The following is an 18,948-nucleotide window of genomic DNA, read 5'->3' on the forward strand; positions in this document are numbered from 1 at the left end:
TTTTCCTCCACTAACATATGTGTTCCCCTTGAGGGCATAGGTAGAATATTGAAGGAGATATAATCAGGCAGTGGCATTGGATACAAGAGGAGTCCAGTAGTTCACTGTGCCTTTGGACCTGTCCAGTATATACCATTACCATTTCACAATGGCAGGCTGATATGCCTCTCCAATTTTATGGTTCAGTGAACCAGGTGGTACCCAGTTCATGATAAGTACTTTGAGTTGATTGAATCTCCCCATGTCTTGCCCTCCACTTGTGCTTTATCCTATACCACCACCAGTGATAATTTGCTTATTTGTGATGACACTGCAAACTGTGGATGGCCAGGGTCCCATTTCTCCCCACCAAGGAGATTATCTGTGCATTCCTCATATACACGAGCAACTCAATTCTGGAATCCCATTTTAAGGCCTCTCCTGATACCAGTTATGGTACCAGTCAGGTCCCAAAGGGAAATATAAAGGGCACACTCAAAGTAGATAATTTGAGGAGAGTTTAATAAAGGAGCTGTTTGCAAAGGCATGGGCCGGGCATAGGGAAACCAGAAGGAATGTGCAGTAGTCCAGTTTTGGCAAGGGGAGGAGATGTGGAGGAGAAAACAGATAATATCTATCTAGAACACAATCCAAACTAGTTTAAACAAACGGAATATTCTGGCTCACATATCTGAAAAGTCAAGCTGTAAGTCTTAAAGCAGGGGCTCAAATGAGGTCATCATTATCTGGTTTTTCCTGCATTCACAGGCTTCATATACAGGCAGGATCTCCTATCATGCTCCAAAAAGGCTTCAGAACTTACAGCCTTTTTCATTCAAGCACAGTAGGATCTATCAAAGGATTCACTGGTTCTCGTTGACTCTGGTTAGATCACTTGGCATGCCTGAACCAGTCGTGGTGCTCAGCATCAAGGAGAGGTGTTGCTTTGTGTAGATCTGTGTCTGCAGCTTGGGCTGAGGAAAATCAGGGCGTGGAGCCTGGATGAGGAGGAGCAGTATTGATGCTGGGTAGCAAAAATACCACGTACCCTGTGTCTCTCCTCCCAGATATATGGGGCAGAGCTTTTCTATCTTTTGTACCTATGAATCACCTGGGGATCCCATTAAAGTGCAGAATTTGATGAATTAGGCCTGCAGTGGGGCCTGAGATTCCTTATTTCTAACAGATGATGTTGATGCTCCCAGTCCAGGGACCACATTTTGAGTAGCAAGATTCTATGGCTGCATAGTCGAATGTGGTAGCCACTGGTCCCATGTGGCTGTTGAGCACTGGAAATGTGGTTAGTCTAAATTGAGATGTGCTGTAAGTGTAAAGTACACCCTGCATTTTGAAGACTTAATATGAAAAAAACTAAAATGTCATCAATAGTTTTTATATAGATTACGTGTTAAAATGATATTTTAGATATATTGGGTTAAATAAATATTAAAATTAATGTCACCTGTTTCTTTTTTAACATGGCTACTAGAAAATGTAAAAAATACATACGTGGGGACTTCCCTGGTGGCGCAGTGGTGAGAGTCCGCCTGCCGATGCAGGGGATGCGAGTTCGTGCCCCGGTCCGGGAAGATCCCACATGCCGCGGAGCGGCTGGGCCCGTGAGCCATGGCCGCTGAGCCTGCGCGTCCGGAGCCTGTGCTCCACAACGGAAGAGGCCACAACAGTGGGAGGCCCGCGTACCACACACCAAAAAACATACGTGGCTCACATAGTTCTGTTGGATAATACTGCGTTATCCAACTCTTGAAGGAAGTAACTCTTGAAGTAGATAAAGCTGGTGTTCTTAAACCATTTTCACTTATGATACTCAATCAGAAGAGCGAATAAAGCAGAGAGACCTCATGAGAATTAACCTCATGGGTCCTTGGACTTGGTGCACCCTCAGGACCTCATGACCTCGGGTTAGGTAATTGCAGGTTGAATTGATGCATAAATGCTTAGGACAGGGGATAATGCTTGAGGGCATTATGGTAAGTGAAATAAGTCAGACAGAGAAAGACAAATAATGTATGATCTCTCTTATATGTGGAATCTAAATAAACAAAAAACCAAACTCATAGAAAAAGAGATCAGATTGTGGTTACCAGAGGCGAATGTTGTGGGGAGGGGGAATTGAAGTAAGGTGGTTAAAATGTACAAACTTCCAGTTATAAGATAAACAGGTATTGGAGATGTAACATGCAACCTGATGACTATAGTTAACAATGGTGTGTGATATACAGAAAAGTTGGTGAGAGTATATCCTAAGAGTTCTCATCACAAGGAAAAAATCTCTTTTTTTTAAAATCTTTTTTATTTATTTTTGGCTGCATTGGGTCTTCGTTGCTGCTCATGGGCTTTCTCTAGTTGTGGTGAGGGGGAGGCTACTCTTCGTTTCGGTCCGTGGGCTTCTCACCGCGGTGCCTTCTCTTGTTGCAGAGCATGGACTCTAGGCACGCAGGCTTCAGTAGTTGTGGCACGCCAGCTCAGTAGTTGTGGCTTGCAGGCTCTAGAGCGCAGGCTCAGTAGTTGTGGCTCACAGGCTTAGTTGCTCCACCCGCATGTGGGATCTTCCCGGACCAGGGATCGAACCCGTGTCCCTTGCATTGGTAGGCAGATTCTTAACCACTGTGCCACCAGGGAAGTCCCATTTCTCTCTCTTTTAACCTATATGAGATGATGGATGTTAACTAAACTTGTGGTAATCATTTCACAATATATGTAGGTCAGGTTGTACACCTTGAACTTACATAGTGCTATATATCAGTTATATCTCAGTAAAACTGGGGTAAAAACAAGATGGAAAATTAAGTTTTAGTCATTGCATAAGCACCCAGGGGCTTTTGTTTTTACTTCTTCTTTTTTTTTAATTTTTATTTTTTGGTACGCAGGCCTCTCACAGTTGTGGCCTCTCCCGCTGCAGAGCACAGGCTCTGGACGCGCAGGCTCAGCGGCCATGGCTCACGGGCCCAGCCGCTCTGCGGCATGTGGGATCTTCCCGCACTGGGGCACGAACCCGTGTCCCCTGCATCAGCAGGCGGACTCTCAACCACTGCGCCACCAGGGAAGCCCTTTACTTCCTTTTCATGTTAAATTTTTAAAAAAACTTTTTATCTTGAGATAATTATAGATTCACAAAAAGTTGCAAGAATAGTACAGAGAAGTTTCTGAACCTTTCACACAATTTCCCCCAATGGATACATCTTATGTAACTATAGTACAGTATCAAAACCAGGAACTTGACATTGGTACAATGTACAGTTCTTTGCCAGTTTATTACATGCAGGTCCTGTGTAACCACCACTACAATCAAGATACAGAACTACTACCACACCTTAAAGAGCTCCCTCAGCTACCTCTTTATAGAACATCCATCCCCTTTCTCCACCAACCATCCCTGACAACCACTAATTTATTCTCCATCTCATCCATTTCGAGTAGAATTTCATTTTGATTTATTTCTAGTTTTTGGAGAGTGTCTCTTTGTGCAGATATTTAGGTATGACATTGTGTATACATAACTTATCTCAGTTCTACTTGTGTTGACATTACCAGTTTCAGTGAGGGGTAGAAACCTTTCTTCTCTTTAAGTCCCTTTACTCTCCCCTGTTTATAACTGTCTTAAATATTTTCTCTATATAAATTGAGAACTGCATCAGACGATGCATGAGTACTCAGGACAGGGGATGATGGACTGGACCTGGTAGGCTTTGATCTTTTTAGGAAAGAGGAAATAGAAGGGACCACAGGGTCCCTCCTCCCAGCCAGCAGTCATTTCATTTCTCCCTTTTGTTTGTGCAGTTGCTTGAAGTAGAAATTACCACAGTGCTCATCAACTTTTCTAATCTATCCTCCATACAACCACTAACCTTTTGCTTAAACCTTCAGGTATAATTTAGAAAACTCAAGAGAAGGAAAACATATTATTAAATTATTTTCACTCTTTTGTTCTTCCTTCTTGATATTCCAAGATTGCTTTTCCAATCATTTATTTTTTGCTTCAGAAACTTCTACTAGCTATTTTTTAAGGGGTGGGGGTTGCTGTTGACAAATTCTCTCAGTTTTTCTTCGTCTGAGAATGTCTTGATTTCCTCTTCATTCCCCATTTTCTCTGCATATAGGATTTTTAGTTGACAGTTCTTTTCTTTCAGCACTTGGAAAATGTTGTGCCACTTCCTTCTGACTTCCATGGTTTCTGATGAGAAACTTGACTTCATTCAAAATTGTTTTTCCATTATAGGGAAGTTGTCATTTCTCTCTGGCTACTTTCAAGATTTTTCTTTGCCTTTAGTTTTCAGAAGTTTGACTATGATGAATATTGACATGGATTTCTTTGGGTTATCCTGTTTGGGATTTTATCAGCTTCTTGAATCTATAGGTTTATGTCTTTGCCATATTTGGAAAATTTTTAGCCATATTTATTTGAATCTTTTTTAAGCTCCACCTTCTTCCTCCTCTTCTTTTGAGACTCCAATGACATAAATATTAGATCTTTTCTTATAGTCCCACAAATTCCTGAGACTCTGTTAATTTTTTTTCAGTCTATTCTCTCTCTATTGTTCAGATTGGGTGATTTCTATTATTCTTTCTTCAAGTTCATTTTACTATAGGACTCATCTAGTGACATTTTTCAGTGGGTTTTTTTTCAGTTTTAAAATTTCAGTTTAGTTCTTCTTCATCAGTTTTGTTTCTTTGCTGAGACTCTTCATTTGTTTGCAGTATGTCTGTAATTGCTCATTGAAGCATTTTTATACTGGCTGCTTTAAAATCCTTGTCAGATAATTTCAACATCACTGTCATTTTGGTGTTAGCATCTAATGGTTATCTTTCCTTGCTCAAGTTGAGATTTTCCTGGTTCTCAGTATAAAGAGTGATTTTCAGTCTTGGACATTTTGAGTGTTATGTTATGAGACTCTGGATCCTATTTAAATCTTCTGTTTTAGCAGGCTTTCACTGATGCTGTCAGATAGAGGTCAAAGTTCAGGTTCCCCACTCAGCCGTTGTTGACATCCTGGGAAGGGGGTGTAGAGTGGGTGCCTAATTACTGCTGGGCCAGGGTGGGAGTTCAGGCTGCCCACTGATCCTCTGCTGAGACTACCCTGGCTGGGAGGGGAGGGATGCCTTGTTTTTGCCACACTCGTGGCTTCTACTGACGGGATGGAGGAGCACATTGCTTCTGGCAATGGCGACAGCCCTGACTCTCCACTAAGCCTTCTGACAGCACCCTGTAAGTAGGAGTAGAAGCCTGGGGTCCCCGTTTATCTTGACTGGCAGAGTATAGGGAATATTACAATTTTTTTTCTGTGGTTTGACTGGAGTAGAGTAGACTGGAGTAGTCTAAAAGTTTTCTTTCTTGTTACTCTGCCCCTTCCTAGTCCTTTGGCTAGAAAGAGCAGGATTTCTTTTTTTTTATCTGTGCCCATTTGTTTCTGGGTTGCTAGCTTCTCCAGTACTCAGTCTGAGATATCTGAGGCAAAAAGAAAACCATCGGAATCATTGCCATGTCTTTCTATGGGTCCCAAGGCTGCTAGTCAGACTATCAGACTATCTCCCTCTCCACCCTTCAGAGTCTTCTTATTTTATATATATATATATATTTATTTATTTATATATTTATATATTATATGTATATATGTATGGCCCAGGGGTGTTTTTTTAGCTGTACTTAACAGAGGGACTGAGGAGACATGTTTATTCCATATTGTCCTGGAACCTCAAGTTCCCAGGGACTTTTAGACCATTTCTTCTGCCTCACCTGGTGAACAGCAGCCAGTGAGGACAGAGTTCACCTGAATTGCTGGTGAGCTCCCTCCTCACCCACCTCCCTACCAGCCCAGTGGCCCTGCCTGTTTTTCTGTGATTCTGAGTTTGCCTTCTGGAATTTGAAATCATTCCAGCCTGTTTTGAGCAGGCATTTTCCAGTTTTCTACCACTTGCTAGTTCCCAGCCCCACCACTCAGAATTCTCCATCAACCAGAGGCCCACGGAGGCTGCTCCTGCACTGTTGCAGACCAGAACTCTATTCGTATCTCTCAGGCTGGAGCACGGTCCCCTTTGCTACAGAGCGAGGCTTGCAATGCAGCTGCCGAGGAGCCATGGCGCTTCCCCGTTTTTCCAGGGTCAGTGGTCTGGTCCTTCTGACTCAAATGCCACGCAGTTTGTGAGAGTCCCTTTTAAGTTTAAGTTAAAGGAAAATATTTTGAGTTGAAGAAAATATTTTTGGAATACTTTTATTAAGACTCAAAATTAATGAATGATTTAAAAAAATACCAGTGATCCAAGGTGAGATTTTCAGATGTCTGGGAATATATTATCAAAATTTTCTTCCACTTCCCCATGAGATAGGAAACAATTATTTTTGTTTCAGTCATTCCTAATGAATGATTTTAAGATACCTACCTTAGGGAGATGCAGCAAGAGAGACATTTGTCCAAGTGGAGTTAACAACAATGCTTGCACTTTTGAACTTAAAACATTTTTTTATATTTTGAAAAATTTTAGATACACAAGAACAGAGAGAAGAAATGTACCTTCAATTTAATAACTAATATATGGTCATATTTGCTCCATATAGTCTTTGTTATTTTTTTCTCTCTTAATTATTTAAAGGAAATTCCAGACATCATTCATTTCATACCATGTACTTCAGAATTAGTTTCTAACAAATTGAACATTTTCTTTATGTAACCACAATGCTATTGTCACATCTAAAAAAATAGTGATAATTCTTTCACGTCATCTAATACCCAAATTTCCACAATTGTCTCAAGAATGTCTTTTTTTTTAGTGGTAAAATACACGTAACATAAAATTTACCATAGTAACCAGTTTTTAAGTATACAGTTCAGTATACTGTGATTTTTTTTTTTTGTTTTTTGGGGGGAAAAAAAGTTCATTTAATGAGCTCCAGGGAACACTCAGTCTGCTGCCATACTAACTCATGAATTACAATGGATTGTTGGTAAGCAAGACAAGAAAACAGGGAACAAACAAAACAAACAAAATCAAGACATTGTTCCTTACTGAACTCTTCTCAAATTAGATCAAGGAGTTATGGTTAAATGCCACAGCTGTAAATCATTTCTGCTCCTGGAGAGGTTAGAAAGGGCTTATATTTACCCTTTTTTTTCAGACAGAATTTAGGTCTGAGCAAAACCTTTTGTGTCTTCCAACCTCAAAGTTTATTGGGGATGGAAGTCCAAATTTGCTGTCACATGCCATAAAAAGAATCTCATGAGCAGAGGGTCAAACTAATTTTGGAATATATGAATTATGCCCAGTGTTACTTTAAATAGAATTTTTTTCTGAGATATACATTTCAAAGTAATAACTAGAATTATGACTTATAACATTATACCAGAACATATAAGATTTTTAGAAATTTCATGTAATGTCTGAAACATTTATGTTAACATATTTCCATACAAATAACCCAAAGAAAGTTTAGTATTAGTTGTTTTGCTTGTTTGTTTGTTGTTTTATACTGCAGGTTCCTACTAGTCATCAGTTTTGTACACATCAGTGTATACATGTCAATCCCAATCACCCAATTCAGCACACCACCATCCCCACCCCACCGAAAATAGATGTTAAACTAAAATATATAAATTTTTGACTGATCTATATGACTCTGGGTTCTGAAACTTCTACATGTCACATGCGTGATACATAACACACAGTGTCAGCCCCAGGAGAGCAAAAACACTCCAATGAAGCAAGCCAAAGAAACAAGTTTCAAACAAGGTAAAGTGATGTGTAGACCAGGATTTTTCAATTCTTTCCTATCATGCTGAAGCTTCCCACTCCTGAATAACAACACATGTTTCCCTTGCCCTAGACACCCAAGAGCATGTCTCTTTTGGGCATAAGAATCTCTAGAGTTACATATGTGTAGTAAAGAGTGGGCCTAGGGCTTCCCTGGCGGCGCAGTGGTTGAGAGTCCACCTGCCGATGCAGGGGACATGGGTTCATGCCCCAGTCCGGGAAGATCCCACATGCCGCGGAGCGGCTAGGCCCATGAGCCATGGCCGCTGAGCCTGCACGTCCGGAGCCTATGCTCCGCAACGGGAAAAAGAGTGGACCCAGCTGGCATACTCACAATGACCAAATTGTGTTGATCATACTTTAAACCAATACATCGCTCCACGATGAAGTTGCAATAAATGATATATTTGCTTTCTAGACATGAATGAGATGCCTTACTGGATATACTCCAGGAAGGCCAGAGAAACTGGAATAATTTACTGGTGAATTTCTTTCAGGATAGCCCATGATTTATCTAGAATATAATCTTTACATATCTGGATCCTTCAAATTAGACCAAAGGGAAAATCTGGGCTGCAAGCCTCAATTAGAAGTGTGGTATGTATGCTGACAACTGGTGCTCCCTGACCTGTATCTTCTGAGACCAGAACCCAGTGTGGTGGATGACCAATTCATGTGTTGAACAAAAGAAGATCTCCTACAGGGCAGTGTATGTGTCATTACAGGTATGGCACTTAGGGCTAAATACCATAAGGACTACAAGAAAACAAACAAAAGTAACACATGAAGTATATATGATAAGGAGGCACCACAGTCCAGAGCACGAGCTCTGGAATCACACAGGCTTGGTTCGAATCCTAGCTAAGCCACTACCATCTGTATACCCTGAAGAACAGTGGAAAGTTTAAATGTTGTTTTATCAAATTTCGAAAAAGAAGTGAAGAAAGAACCTATCTGCCAGGAAGGGACATCGTGGGGTGCAGCATCCAGTCGGGTCAGGCTCTGCATCCCCTGCTCAGAAACCTTTGCCGCCTGGCTCATGGTGATGCAGCTGAGCAGCCCTGGAGAAGGTGCTTCAGTCTCCAGGCCTCGCAGAGAAGCTGGGGAGGTCCCCGGAGGAGGCTGGCCACACCCTGGCAAGCTCTGGGGGCTTCTGCACTCAGCTCTGAGCAGGCTCTGGCCTCTGGGCCACTTGCGGGGGAAGGGCTGGCCGATACATACACAGGGCTCAAGGTTAGGAAGCCGGTACCATCCAGTCACCTCCCACTTCCTTCCCCAAAGGAGAGGGAGGTGAAGGTCCAAGAAGAGCCCCAAAGAGGCATGGCAAAGATGGAGGATCACACAGAGACTAAAGGAGAGGACGATCAGAAGAGGGGCCACCGTAGCGATCGGGATATACCATTGACATCTAGGCCCCAGGAGACCAGTGGAGTCCTCACTTGCCTCAAGTGCAATCCTGAGCCAGTGGACCTCCTTCCCGAGCACCCAGAAGACAGCTTGAATGAGAACGTCCAGATGTCTCCAGTGAGCTCCTCCTCAGAAAGCCATGTCATCTGCTCAGATGGAGATCCTGGAGATGTCCTGCCTCCTTGGAAGCCTGAGTCCCATGCCATGGTGTTCTCTGCCCCAATCGCATGCTGCTCCCTGCTGCTGGAGAGGCTAAAAAAAGTGCTGGGTGAAGACCACCGGCCCAAATCACCAGGCTCACTGATGTCTGGAAAGGAGCTGCAGCATGAAAAATCTTCAGACATCCCATCAAGAAGCTCCTCTTCCCTGGTATCTACCAGCAGTAGGCCCTGCAAGCAGAAGATTCCCCTGCCGCTTTTTCTGCTGCTGCCGGGACTGAGGTCGCCCCTGCCGCTGACAAGGGATTGAGGTGAATGGCCCCCTTCTCCTAAGCTTCCGTGCTTAGCTGCTGCCAAAAACCCAGGCACCTTTGTTAACATAGTTAAGTCTCTCTCTCTCAGAACTAGCCCATTTAGCTCCAGATTCCTTAGCGCACCCGACGCACTTACACAGCATTTAAGAGCTTTCCACAACTGGAAGGTCATATCTTTATTTCTTATCGCAGGAACACAACTTCTGTAAACTTTATTTCTGTCAGAACCTGTCTCGCCAAGCCATGGCTGGAAGAATCTCTGGATACAGATCAAGGGCAGAGGGTCCTCAGGAGCGGCGTCCAGTCTACCCCGCGGAGGCGGTTGGCGTTGAAGTCCAGCAGGCTCTTCCGCAGGGAGGCGCGCACGGCGGGCAAAGTCACCAAATCCTGCAGTGCGCACAGGTCCTCACAGCGCCAGAAGAAGTCGGCTGCGCTGTCGCGGCGCAGCTTCACCGAGTGATCATGGCCCGAGCGCGGCCTCGGGGACGCTGGCTGCAGTTACGATGCCCACACCCGCCTGGGGGCCACGGCTCGCCTCCCGGCCCCTCGGGCGCCCATCGCCCGGCGGCTGCGGCCCCGCAGCCTGCGCAGGACCGGCGTTGCACCAGAAGACGCAGGGCCACGGGCCCCAGCTAGGCCGGCCCCTCCATGCCGCGCTCCCGCGCAGCCTCCCACCCGCAACGCCGGCCGTTGGCGCCGACCTCATCGGCCTCCGCGGCGCGGGCCAGTATATTTTTTGCGGTTTTGGTCACAATTTTGTACAGCCATCTCCAGAACACTTCATTGTGCAAAACTGAAACTCTGTACCCATTAAACAACTATTTTTTCCGAATAATATTTGAAATTGCCTTTTAAAAAACTTGAAGTATAGTTAATTTACAATGTTGTGTTAGTTTCAAGTATAGCGGAGTGATTCAGTTTTATGTGTGAGTGTATGCATATATTCTTTTTCATATTCTTTAAACAACTCTTCATTCTCTCCTTCGCTCAGGCCCTGGAAACCACCATTCTATTTTCTATCTCTAAGAATTTGGCTGTTTTAGATACCTTATGTAGGTGGAATTATATAGCATTTGTCTTTTTGCAACTGGCTTATTTCACTTAGCATAATGTCCTCAATGTTCATCCATATTGTAGCATGTGTCAGAATTTCATTCCTTTTAAGGATGAATACTATTCTATGTATATACCACATTTTGTTTATTCATTCATCTGTCAAGGGACACTTGGGTTGCTTACCCATTTTGGCTATTGTGAATAATGCTGCTATGAAAATGGGTGTACAAATATCTCTTTGATATTTGCACCCTGCTTTCAGTTCTTTTGGGTTTCCACACAGAAGTGGAATTGCTGGATCATATGGTATTTCTATTTTTAATTTTTGGGGAAATGGCCATACCACAGCAAATGTACCATTTGGGTTTTTTGCTTTGTTTTGTGTTTTTTGGCCACACAGTGTGGCATGCGGGATCTTAGTTCCCCAACCAGGGATTGAACCGGTGCCCCTACTTTGGAAGCACAGAGTCTTAACCACTGGACCGCCAAGGAAGTCCCAGTTTTCTGGGTTTTTGGTAGTAGCCGTCCTAATGGGTATGAGATGGTGTCTCATTGTGGTTTTGATTTGCATTTCCCTAATGATTAGTGATATTGAGCATCTTTTCATGTACTTTTTAGTCATCTGTATATCTTCTCTGGAGAGATGTCTATTAAAGTCCCTTGCTCTTTTTTTTTTTTTTTGTATTTATTTATTTATTTATTTGGCTGCATTGGGTCTTAGTTGCAGCACGCGGGATCTTTTTTTTTTTTTTTAGTTGCGGCATGTGAAATCTGGTTTTTTTTTTAGTTGCAGCATGTGAACTCTTAGTTGTGGCATGTGGGATCTAGTCCCCTAACCAGGGATTGAACCCGGGCCCCCTGCATTGGGAGCATGGAGTCTTAGCCACTGGACCACCAGGGAAGTCCCCCTTGCCCATTTTTTAATTGGGTTGTTTATTTTTTTGTTGCTCTCATATATTTTGTATATTGACCTCTACTGGATATATGACCCCAAAATATCTTTTTATAATTGATGTGTTTGAACCAGAATACAGCAAAGTCACACTATATTCGTATATTTTATTGTCTAATCTGGAGGAAATCCCTGTCCCTGTTTCTTTCCCTTGCCCTTGACTTGTGGCAGAATCCAAGTCCATTGTCACGTAGATTTGTAATTTTGTGTTTTACCTTTGCTGCTGCCCTCCAAAATTTCCTGCTTTTGCCTTGGATAATTTCATCAGTGAATTTTCCCTTTAGGAAAAAGAATTTCTCTATCAAAAGTTCCTAGGGGACTAAAACAAAAATGAGAAGAGGAAGCTTTCTCAGTATCTGGGAACTTACCTATGGGGAGGTGGGCACTGGAGGAAGGTGAGAGGGGTGTGAGGATTAGATGGGGTTGAGCTGAGCGCTTTCAGGTCACCATCTTGACCTGAGAGAACAGGGGCTTTCCCTATGACGTGACTGGTGTTGCCCAGAGAGCCCTCTCCATGACCAGGAGCAGACCCAAAGACTGTCCCCCCAGCCATGGGGGCACAAGGCAGATCCCAGGGGCCCTGCTTGGACCACACTGAGGCTTTGTTCCCAAGGGGACACTGGAGAGGAAGGCCTGGCCTCAGGGGGACTTTCTAGGAGTCCTGAATGTACAGAGGCAAGGCTGGGAAGCCTCCAGCATCCAGGAGGCTCAGGAGCCAGGATGTGGTAACAGAGAGACCAGTGAGAGAAAAGCTGTGGTCGCTGAAAATATCTGGGCACTCTAAAAGGTCACCAGAGTTATCTCTGGGATTAGGATTATGGGCATTTTTTTCTTCATATTTTCTAGTTTTTCTCAAGTGAACAGTGAAAAAGTCGTGCATTCTATTTAAAAATAGATCGATCCTTTCAGGATTAACACAGATATGCCCAAGGATGGCCATTACTGGTAACAACAGCGTTCTCCGGAGATCTGTGATCTGGAGTGGGGACTCTCCAGACTCTCCTTGGAGCCTAGGAGAGCAGCCCCTCCCGCTGGCCGGCCCAGGATCCAGGAGTGTGGCACAATCCCCAGAAGACCAAGCTTGGCAGAGGCAAGCAGAGTCCCCAGTGTCGGTAGCTGAGCTGCTGTTTACAGTTCTGCCTGCAGCCCTGGTGAAGCTTGGACCCTGGGAGGAGGAGGACCAGCCTTAAGGAAGTTCCTGGCAAACCCACTGGAACCTACCCCAGGGCCCAGTTTCATGTACCCAGGAGAGCGTTATCCCAAGTTACTGCTTCCAAACTCCTTCCAGACACAAATGAAACCTGCTACTCCCAAAGCGGAGAACTCTTTATTATAAACCTAGGATACAGAAGAGGAAATTACAGACTGAGGCATTTCTTAGCTCTCCTTGAAATTCTCACAATGAATACAAACAGGTGTGAAAGATACTTTTTTTTTTAAGTTATTTTTTTTTTGGTCTTTATTGAGTTTGTTACAATATTGCTTCTGTTTCATGTTTTGGTTTTTTGGCCCTGAGGCACGTGGGATCTTAGCTCCCCGACCAGGGATCGAACCCGCACCCCCCGCACTGGAAGGCGAAGTCTCAACCACTGACTGCCAGGGAAGTCCCTGAAAGATACTTCCTTGAAAGAGTTTTAAAATACTTCCCAGTATCAAAGTGGGGATAGGTACCTAGTAGCTAAGTGCTTCATCAAGATCATGCAGAGAGGGGCCTCCAGTCCCTCTTGAGACCCTGAGGGAAAGTACTTGGTTTGCCCCAGCCCTTGCTGGAAGTGGAGCGGAGAAGGCATACATTTGCTATTAGATTTAGGGTCCTGGGTCCTATCCTGGCACAGAGACCTGAGACCATGACATTTTCTCCTTGAAGGAGAGCTTAAGGGAAACCAACGTACAAATCCCCCAAGGAGGGAAAAACAGCTGTCACAGCTAACTTGCTCTGTGAGCTCTTTCCTCGCTCTGTGCTTCACTGAAGGCGTAAATGCTGGCATAATGAGTCCTTTCCAGAGTCTGGTTCCAATGAAGAGGGAAACAAAAAGAATACAAGATTGTCCCATCTTAGTCCAGGGTTAGGCCCCCTCTGTGGTGGGACTGTCCCACCCAGCCGTTCCTGGCAGCTGTATCCAGGGAAATGTGTGCATGAAGATGCCTGTATGTGTGTGCATGAGGGTGCCTGTGCATGTATATATGTGTCTCTGTGTGTGAGCTTGTATGTGTCCATGTGCCTACAAGCTTTGGGGCAAGAGGCTCTTGTGTGGTCACTGTTTGTAAACTAGTCCCAGCAAACAACTTTGTAAGGCAATTAAGTACAGAAGATTGGTGGGAAAGTTCTCTGTGGGTGGCCCAGGGAGGAAGGCTTCCTGCTTACACCACCATGGTGACCTAGCTCCACAACCCAAACTTGATGGAGATGCCAGAAGACGGGATCCCATCTCATGCAGGGCAGAGCTGAGAGCAGGACCACAGGCACTCAATAGGTGGAAGTGAAAAGCAGCCCCAGACGCTCAGGCCAGTCTCTTGGGGACTTATCACAGGGAAGGTGTGCAGAGGCTGGGAGGAGTCTAAGAGGCAGATGAGAGGTGGACCCTTGGGGAATCAGGCTCAATGTAGGACCTCCCTATGCTAGGCCAGGCTGCTTCCCCATTTGTCCCCGGGGCAGGAGGAAGTGGGATGTGAGGTGGGGCAACAGGGCCCCAAAGCATCCGTAAGGCACCATTGTGGAAGCAGCTGCCCCAGCAGTGCCATGGTCCCAGCAGTGGCCAGCACGTTGCCCAGGCAGCTAGGTCTCTCTCAGCCAAGATTTGTCTCCTGTCCCCAGGAGACTCAGAACAGTGCTTCACCGTTTCCCACAATCATTCGAACACAGCTACTGCCTGTTCTCCTCACACTACTTAGTTCTCAGGTGGAGAAACTGAGGCCTAAGATGTGTGGATGGGTCAGAGTTGGCTCTTCTGGTCTTCCTCTTAGTCCCAGCTGGCTCTGGTTTTTACTGTCCTGGCTGATAACAGCAAGTGCGCGTGCCACTTGCAGCCACATGTTCTATGCAGGACATGAGATGTGATGTCCAGATATGTACAATGGCTGCAGCTGTGTCTGTGGAGTTGGCATGTCCAGGAATCAAGAGGCCAGTGGAGCACAGATTCCCCGTACAACTGCAGGTGGAGGCAGGGGTAGAAGTACATGTACAGGCAGATAGATGCACACACACCCAGGGACTCAGGGCAGTTCAGGGCAGGGACAGGGCCTTGGCGAGGCGAGTCCAGAACCAGGACTTGGTGCAGGGGTTGGTGTAGTCGCAGATAGTGATGAACCGCAGGATGCTGGGGAACTCTTTCTTCATTGACTTGTACTTGATGGGGATCAGTCGCTTCTGATGGGCACCTGCAAGCCAAAGGGTACAGAGCTGGCACCAGGCTCTCACAGTGGGGTGGGACCAATCCTCAATCCAGGGGTTAACAATATCCCTCTCCCAACTAAGCACCCCTGGTACATATTCACCCACACAAAGGGCACTCATGTGCGTGCACACTTATGTGTAGAGACCTGCCCAAGTTCCTTGATGCTGTACCCGTGGCCCTTGGTGAGGGAAGGCTGGCATCTTGAGGCCCTGCCCACTTCTCTGTGGCAAAGGCAGGGCTGAGCTTACCTGGAGAGAGGCTGAGTGCAAACTTAGTCTGGAAGTCACATTCCTTGCTTTGCAAGTAATCATCAGAGACAACCACCACCATCCGACGGCACCTAAGGGAGAGTGGGCAGGCTATAGGCACCGTGGTGACCTAGTTCAGCATACCCCCAGGGGACAGCCTTGGGAGGAGCCCACTGTGCCCAGGCTAGACAGGTTCCAACTGGGAGGATCCCAGCATTGGGATCCCTGGCAGGGCTTTGTACAACCACCCACTTGCCCCCTGGCCACCTAGCCAACCTCTTTTCAATGAGTTCACTGGCAATGGACCAGACACAGGTGCCAGGCAGGACGTCGCGGTCAGACACACACAACTTCAGCCGATGGTTTGTCTGTTCCAGCTCCCGGATCATCTCCTGTACAAACTGGATATCGCTGGGGCAGTAGCAGATGAAGGCGTCAAAACACTCAGGCATTTGCCCTGGGTGCAGAGCACAAGGGTGATGGTCAGAGCCCTACAGGAAGGCTGGGGAGGAGCCCACCCAGGTGCCCCCAGCCTAAGCAACCGTGATCTTGGGACCCTACACAATCCTGCTGACACTACTCAGAGAAAGTGCCTTTCCCAGGAGCGGAAAGATGAGCACCTTCTTACCACCCCAGGCCAAACCCTAGGTTGACCATGAGATAGACACATCATTTCACGAAAATCTCATACCAAAACCAGAGGTAGGATTTTATTATTCCCATTTCTTAGGAAACTGAAGCTCAGAGAGATTAAGTGACTTGCCCAAGGTGCCACAGTCCATCTGCTTTCAACATCCATGCTTTTAACACCACAATGTCCTATGGCCCAGGGGGGCAGTACTGGGCCCTTACCCAGGGGGTCATCGCAAATGGTGATGCCCGCCGGATCTCTCGTCCGAGGAATGCTGCTGTCTACAGAGTCCACCTGTAAAGGCTTCTCAGACGCCTCCTGCTGCTGCTTCAGAATATACTTTTGGCAATCCTCCTCTGTGGGGAAGAGACAAGGTGTGGCCAGCTCCCCGCAGGTACCCCACGCCTCTACCCACGGTCAGGATCCAGCCCCTGTCCCACCTCCCTGGCTGTGTTGTCCTCCAGGGCTTCTCTAGCCCAGAGGTGCCATCCACAGTTCAACAGCTCTGAAAAGATGAGCTTCCACCTGGCTCTGGTCATCCTAAAGGGACGTCAGTGGTGTTCTGGCCATGAGGGAAGCCATCAAGGTCAGGCTTGTGTCTCTATCCCATTGCCCTCCACTCCCCCACCCCCCACCCCCCGCTCCGGGCTCCCGAGAATAGAATCCAAGGTATGCTTCTTTTAGGATCCACGGCTGATGTGAGCAGGGCATGTAAGAAGAGCTCAGGAGACCTGGTGATTATGTGCAGCGAGGGCAGCAGCCCCAACCAAGTGGGCCACTGTCCCCATGCCTGTGCAGTTAATGGGTCAGCAAGTGGCAGGAAGGGGTGCATTTTCCAGGGACCTGAAGTTTCCAAAGACTGTCAGCTTTCAGTCCCTTACCTGCCTGTTGCTCTACATACTTGAAGCAGTTCCAAGCCCCCCACAGAGGACCCCTATTCTGACTCCTGTCCTATGTGAAAGCCTTTGTCTAAGCTGTTTCCTTGTGCCTTTTCCGGCCTTCGCCTTCTTTTTCTAGTCCCTATCATCCCACGTATGGAAAGAGGGAACTGGTCTTGCACGGTTCCCCCCCTGCAGGCTGCCTCCAGTGTCCCCCTTGCCACCCCAAAACCACTCCCTCCCCCCCCCCCGCTCTCCCCGCCTCCAAGACAGGAAAGGTGGGACGGATGCTGAGGCCCTTTATGGTCAGCCCCTTCATCCCCACCCCCACCTCGGATATGAGGCCCGGAAGGGGGCGTCCTCACCGATGCTGGGTCCCAGTTCCATCAGCAAGTCGTCGCGGCCCAGCTTGCCGAGGAGCTCGAGCAGGCGGCCCACCGAAGCGCCGGGTCGTCCCTGCCAGTCGTCCAGCAGGCTGCCCGTGGGGTCGGCATGCGTCTCCAGCCGCCGGATCTCCAAGTACTCGAAGCCCATCTCCTCCGCCAGCGCGGTCCAGTCGGCCGCCACATGCGCCCGCAAGTTTAGGAAGAGCGACAGGCGGCGCCGCACTCGCACGTTGAGCGCTGCCAGGGGCAGGGAGGACATGGAAGGGGTCGGGGGCGCGGAGCCCGCGTCCGGACCTCCTTCAGCCATGGCGGGCCGTCATGCAGAGGTGCGTCGTGGGTCTGTGCTTCCTCCTTACCCTACCGCCACCCCGCCCACCCGGCCCCGCCCCGCCGGTTTCTCTTTCGAAGCGACGCCCCGCCCTACAATCTGGAGCCCCAGTAGATGTGCGGAAGTGGGGGGCGCCCCACCCTTGCCCTCGGGATGTCAGGGGACTGAGGGTGTGGGGACCGGGGACCTACCTTTTAAGGTCTACGGAGCTCCACCTATCTGTCCAGGAGGGTCTGGTGCGGCAGTGGGACGATGACCTTACTTCCGGGGTTATAGGAAAGAGGTGACTTGCTCTTTGGCATCTGGTGGACTTACATCCTTTCCATTAGGGATCTGAGGGGTTCATACGGTCCTGCCCTCGAGGATGGCGGGGAAGGGGCAAGGGGGCAGGCATCGGCTCTGCCTCCCTCCACACACACCCCCACCCTAATTCTGGTAGAGCACACAATCCTGCCCTTAGGAGTATGGGAAATCCCTGGCTGTACACCCAGAGTTGGAGGTGGAAAAGGGCATATTGCCTTCTGGAGCCAGAGGCATGCCACGGCCCTGCCCTTGAAAAGTGGGGGGCACGACCCCACCCTCCGTGTTTGAGGGTAACAGGACACCCTGGCCTTCCTCTGAGAGAAACCCAGTACTACCCTCTGGGGTCTAGGGAAAACATTGCCATTGGGAGTCAAGCGGCCACCCGACCTTGCTTTTTAGGGGGCAGGGGACATCGTCCTGACCTGGGGAGCTTTGGTTCATTCATTCATTCAGTAGGTATTTATTGATCACCTATTAAGTGTCAAGTATGTTGCAGGCATCCTGGATACAGAGTCCTTCTCTGACTTGGTGGAAACCCCAGCCTAGCCGGGGAGGTGGGCACTAATCAAATCATTCCAAATGACTGTAAAGTTGGTTTGAAAAAAAAAAAATTATGATACTCTTTCTCCAGATAGGGGGCTTGTCACATTTCCGGCACATTTGTACAATCCGTTCTCCTGCCACCCCAGAATCCCAAATTCCCTCAGTCTTCTCGAAAGACTTCCTAGGAGAGCCCAAGCGCGTCGGGGTAGGCTCTGGGGCATCTCGGAATTATTTAGGTCCCCCAGCTTGGGGGAGACAGCAGAGAAGGATAGGCAAGGGTAAGAGGAATTATAGTCGCTGGCCCCTCTTTCCCGGCAAGAAGCTGTAGGCGGCACTCCTGACGAACCTGCCTTCTGTTTGGTGGCGGGCAGAGGGCAGAGTTGTAGGGAAACGGACCCCTGGCAATGGTGAAATTTGTTTCAAGATACCAACGGGGCTCTTGGAGACCCGCCTCGGGTTTGGCAGTAGGCGGGGCTGCAAGTAGAAAGGTTTCCTGTCTGTGTTTCTAGGCGGGGCTTCAGAAAAGCCCACCTCCTGGTTGGCAGCCGCCTGAGGCTACTGTAGGCGGGGCTTTGAGTGGAAAGACCTTCTTGGGTTCAACTTTAG

The 18,948-nt window shown here is 47.4% G+C and overlaps 2 protein-coding genes across 10 annotated transcripts in view; one reads left to right on the top strand and one right to left on the bottom strand.

Annotated features, from left to right (window-relative positions):
- LOC116761622 (putative UPF0607 protein FLJ37424) overlaps window positions 1-14,051 on the top strand; it is a 29,194-nt gene extending 15,143 nt beyond the window's left edge. The window contains exons 1-3 of one of the 6 annotated variants that reach the window (XM_032647593.1): window positions 7,471-8,468; window positions 9,025-9,619; window positions 9,815-10,786. In XM_032647593.1, coding sequence (XP_032503484.1) covers window positions 8,406-8,468; window positions 9,025-9,618 — 657 coding nt within the window. In that variant the 5' untranslated portion in view covers window positions 7,471-8,405 and the 3' untranslated portion in view covers window position 9,619; window positions 9,815-10,786. Of the gene's footprint in view, window positions 1-7,470; window positions 8,469-9,024; window positions 10,787-12,539 lie in introns of those variants that run through there. The other 5 variants (XM_032647594.1, XM_032647592.1, XR_004352070.1 and 2 more) reach the window with 5 other exon arrangements.
- MYD88 (MYD88 innate immune signal transduction adaptor) lies at window positions 12,939-17,751 on the bottom strand. Of its 4 annotated transcripts, XM_032647589.1 has the most exons (6): window positions 17,688-17,751; window positions 17,148-17,405; window positions 16,126-16,260; window positions 15,550-15,730; window positions 15,274-15,365; window positions 12,939-15,008 (listed from the first exon to the last, which is right to left on the bottom strand). In XM_032647589.1, exons 2-6 carry the CDS (start codon window positions 17,314-17,316, stop codon window positions 14,854-14,856), a joined length of 732 nt encoding a protein of 243 aa, XP_032503480.1. In that variant the 5' UTR covers window positions 17,317-17,405; window positions 17,688-17,751; the 3' UTR covers window positions 12,939-14,853. The 4 variants fall into 4 exon arrangements, with proteins under 4 accessions (XP_032503480.1, XP_032503479.1, XP_032503481.1 ...); XM_032647588.1 differs by having other exon boundaries at window positions 17,148-17,715; XM_032647590.1 differs by lacking the exon at window positions 17,688-17,751 and having other exon boundaries at window positions 14,988-15,008; window positions 15,569-15,730; window positions 17,148-17,493.
- Between the last annotated feature and the right edge of the window lie 1,197 nt (window positions 17,752-18,948).

Source organism: Phocoena sinus, chromosome 11, assembly GCF_008692025.1.
Source record: "Phocoena sinus isolate mPhoSin1 chromosome 11, mPhoSin1.pri, whole genome shotgun sequence".
In the NCBI taxonomy this organism is placed as follows: Eukaryota; Metazoa; Chordata; class Mammalia; order Artiodactyla; family Phocoenidae; genus Phocoena; species Phocoena sinus.

Bases quoted from the DNA above. Each gene is read 5' to 3' on its own strand.
- MYD88 (XM_032647588.1), bottom strand. From the start codon at position 17,475: ATGGCTGAAGGAGGTCCGGACGCGGGCTCCGCGCCCCCGACCCCTTCC. The intron at 16,261-17,147 runs GTGAGGACGCCC...TCTTCCCCACAG, and splicing joins GGAACTGGGACCCAGCATCG to AGGAGGATTGCCAAAAGTAT. The intron at 15,731-16,125 runs GTAAGGGCCCAG...CTCTGCACCCAG, and splicing joins CATTTGCGATGACCCCCTGG to GGCAAATGCCTGAGTGTTTT.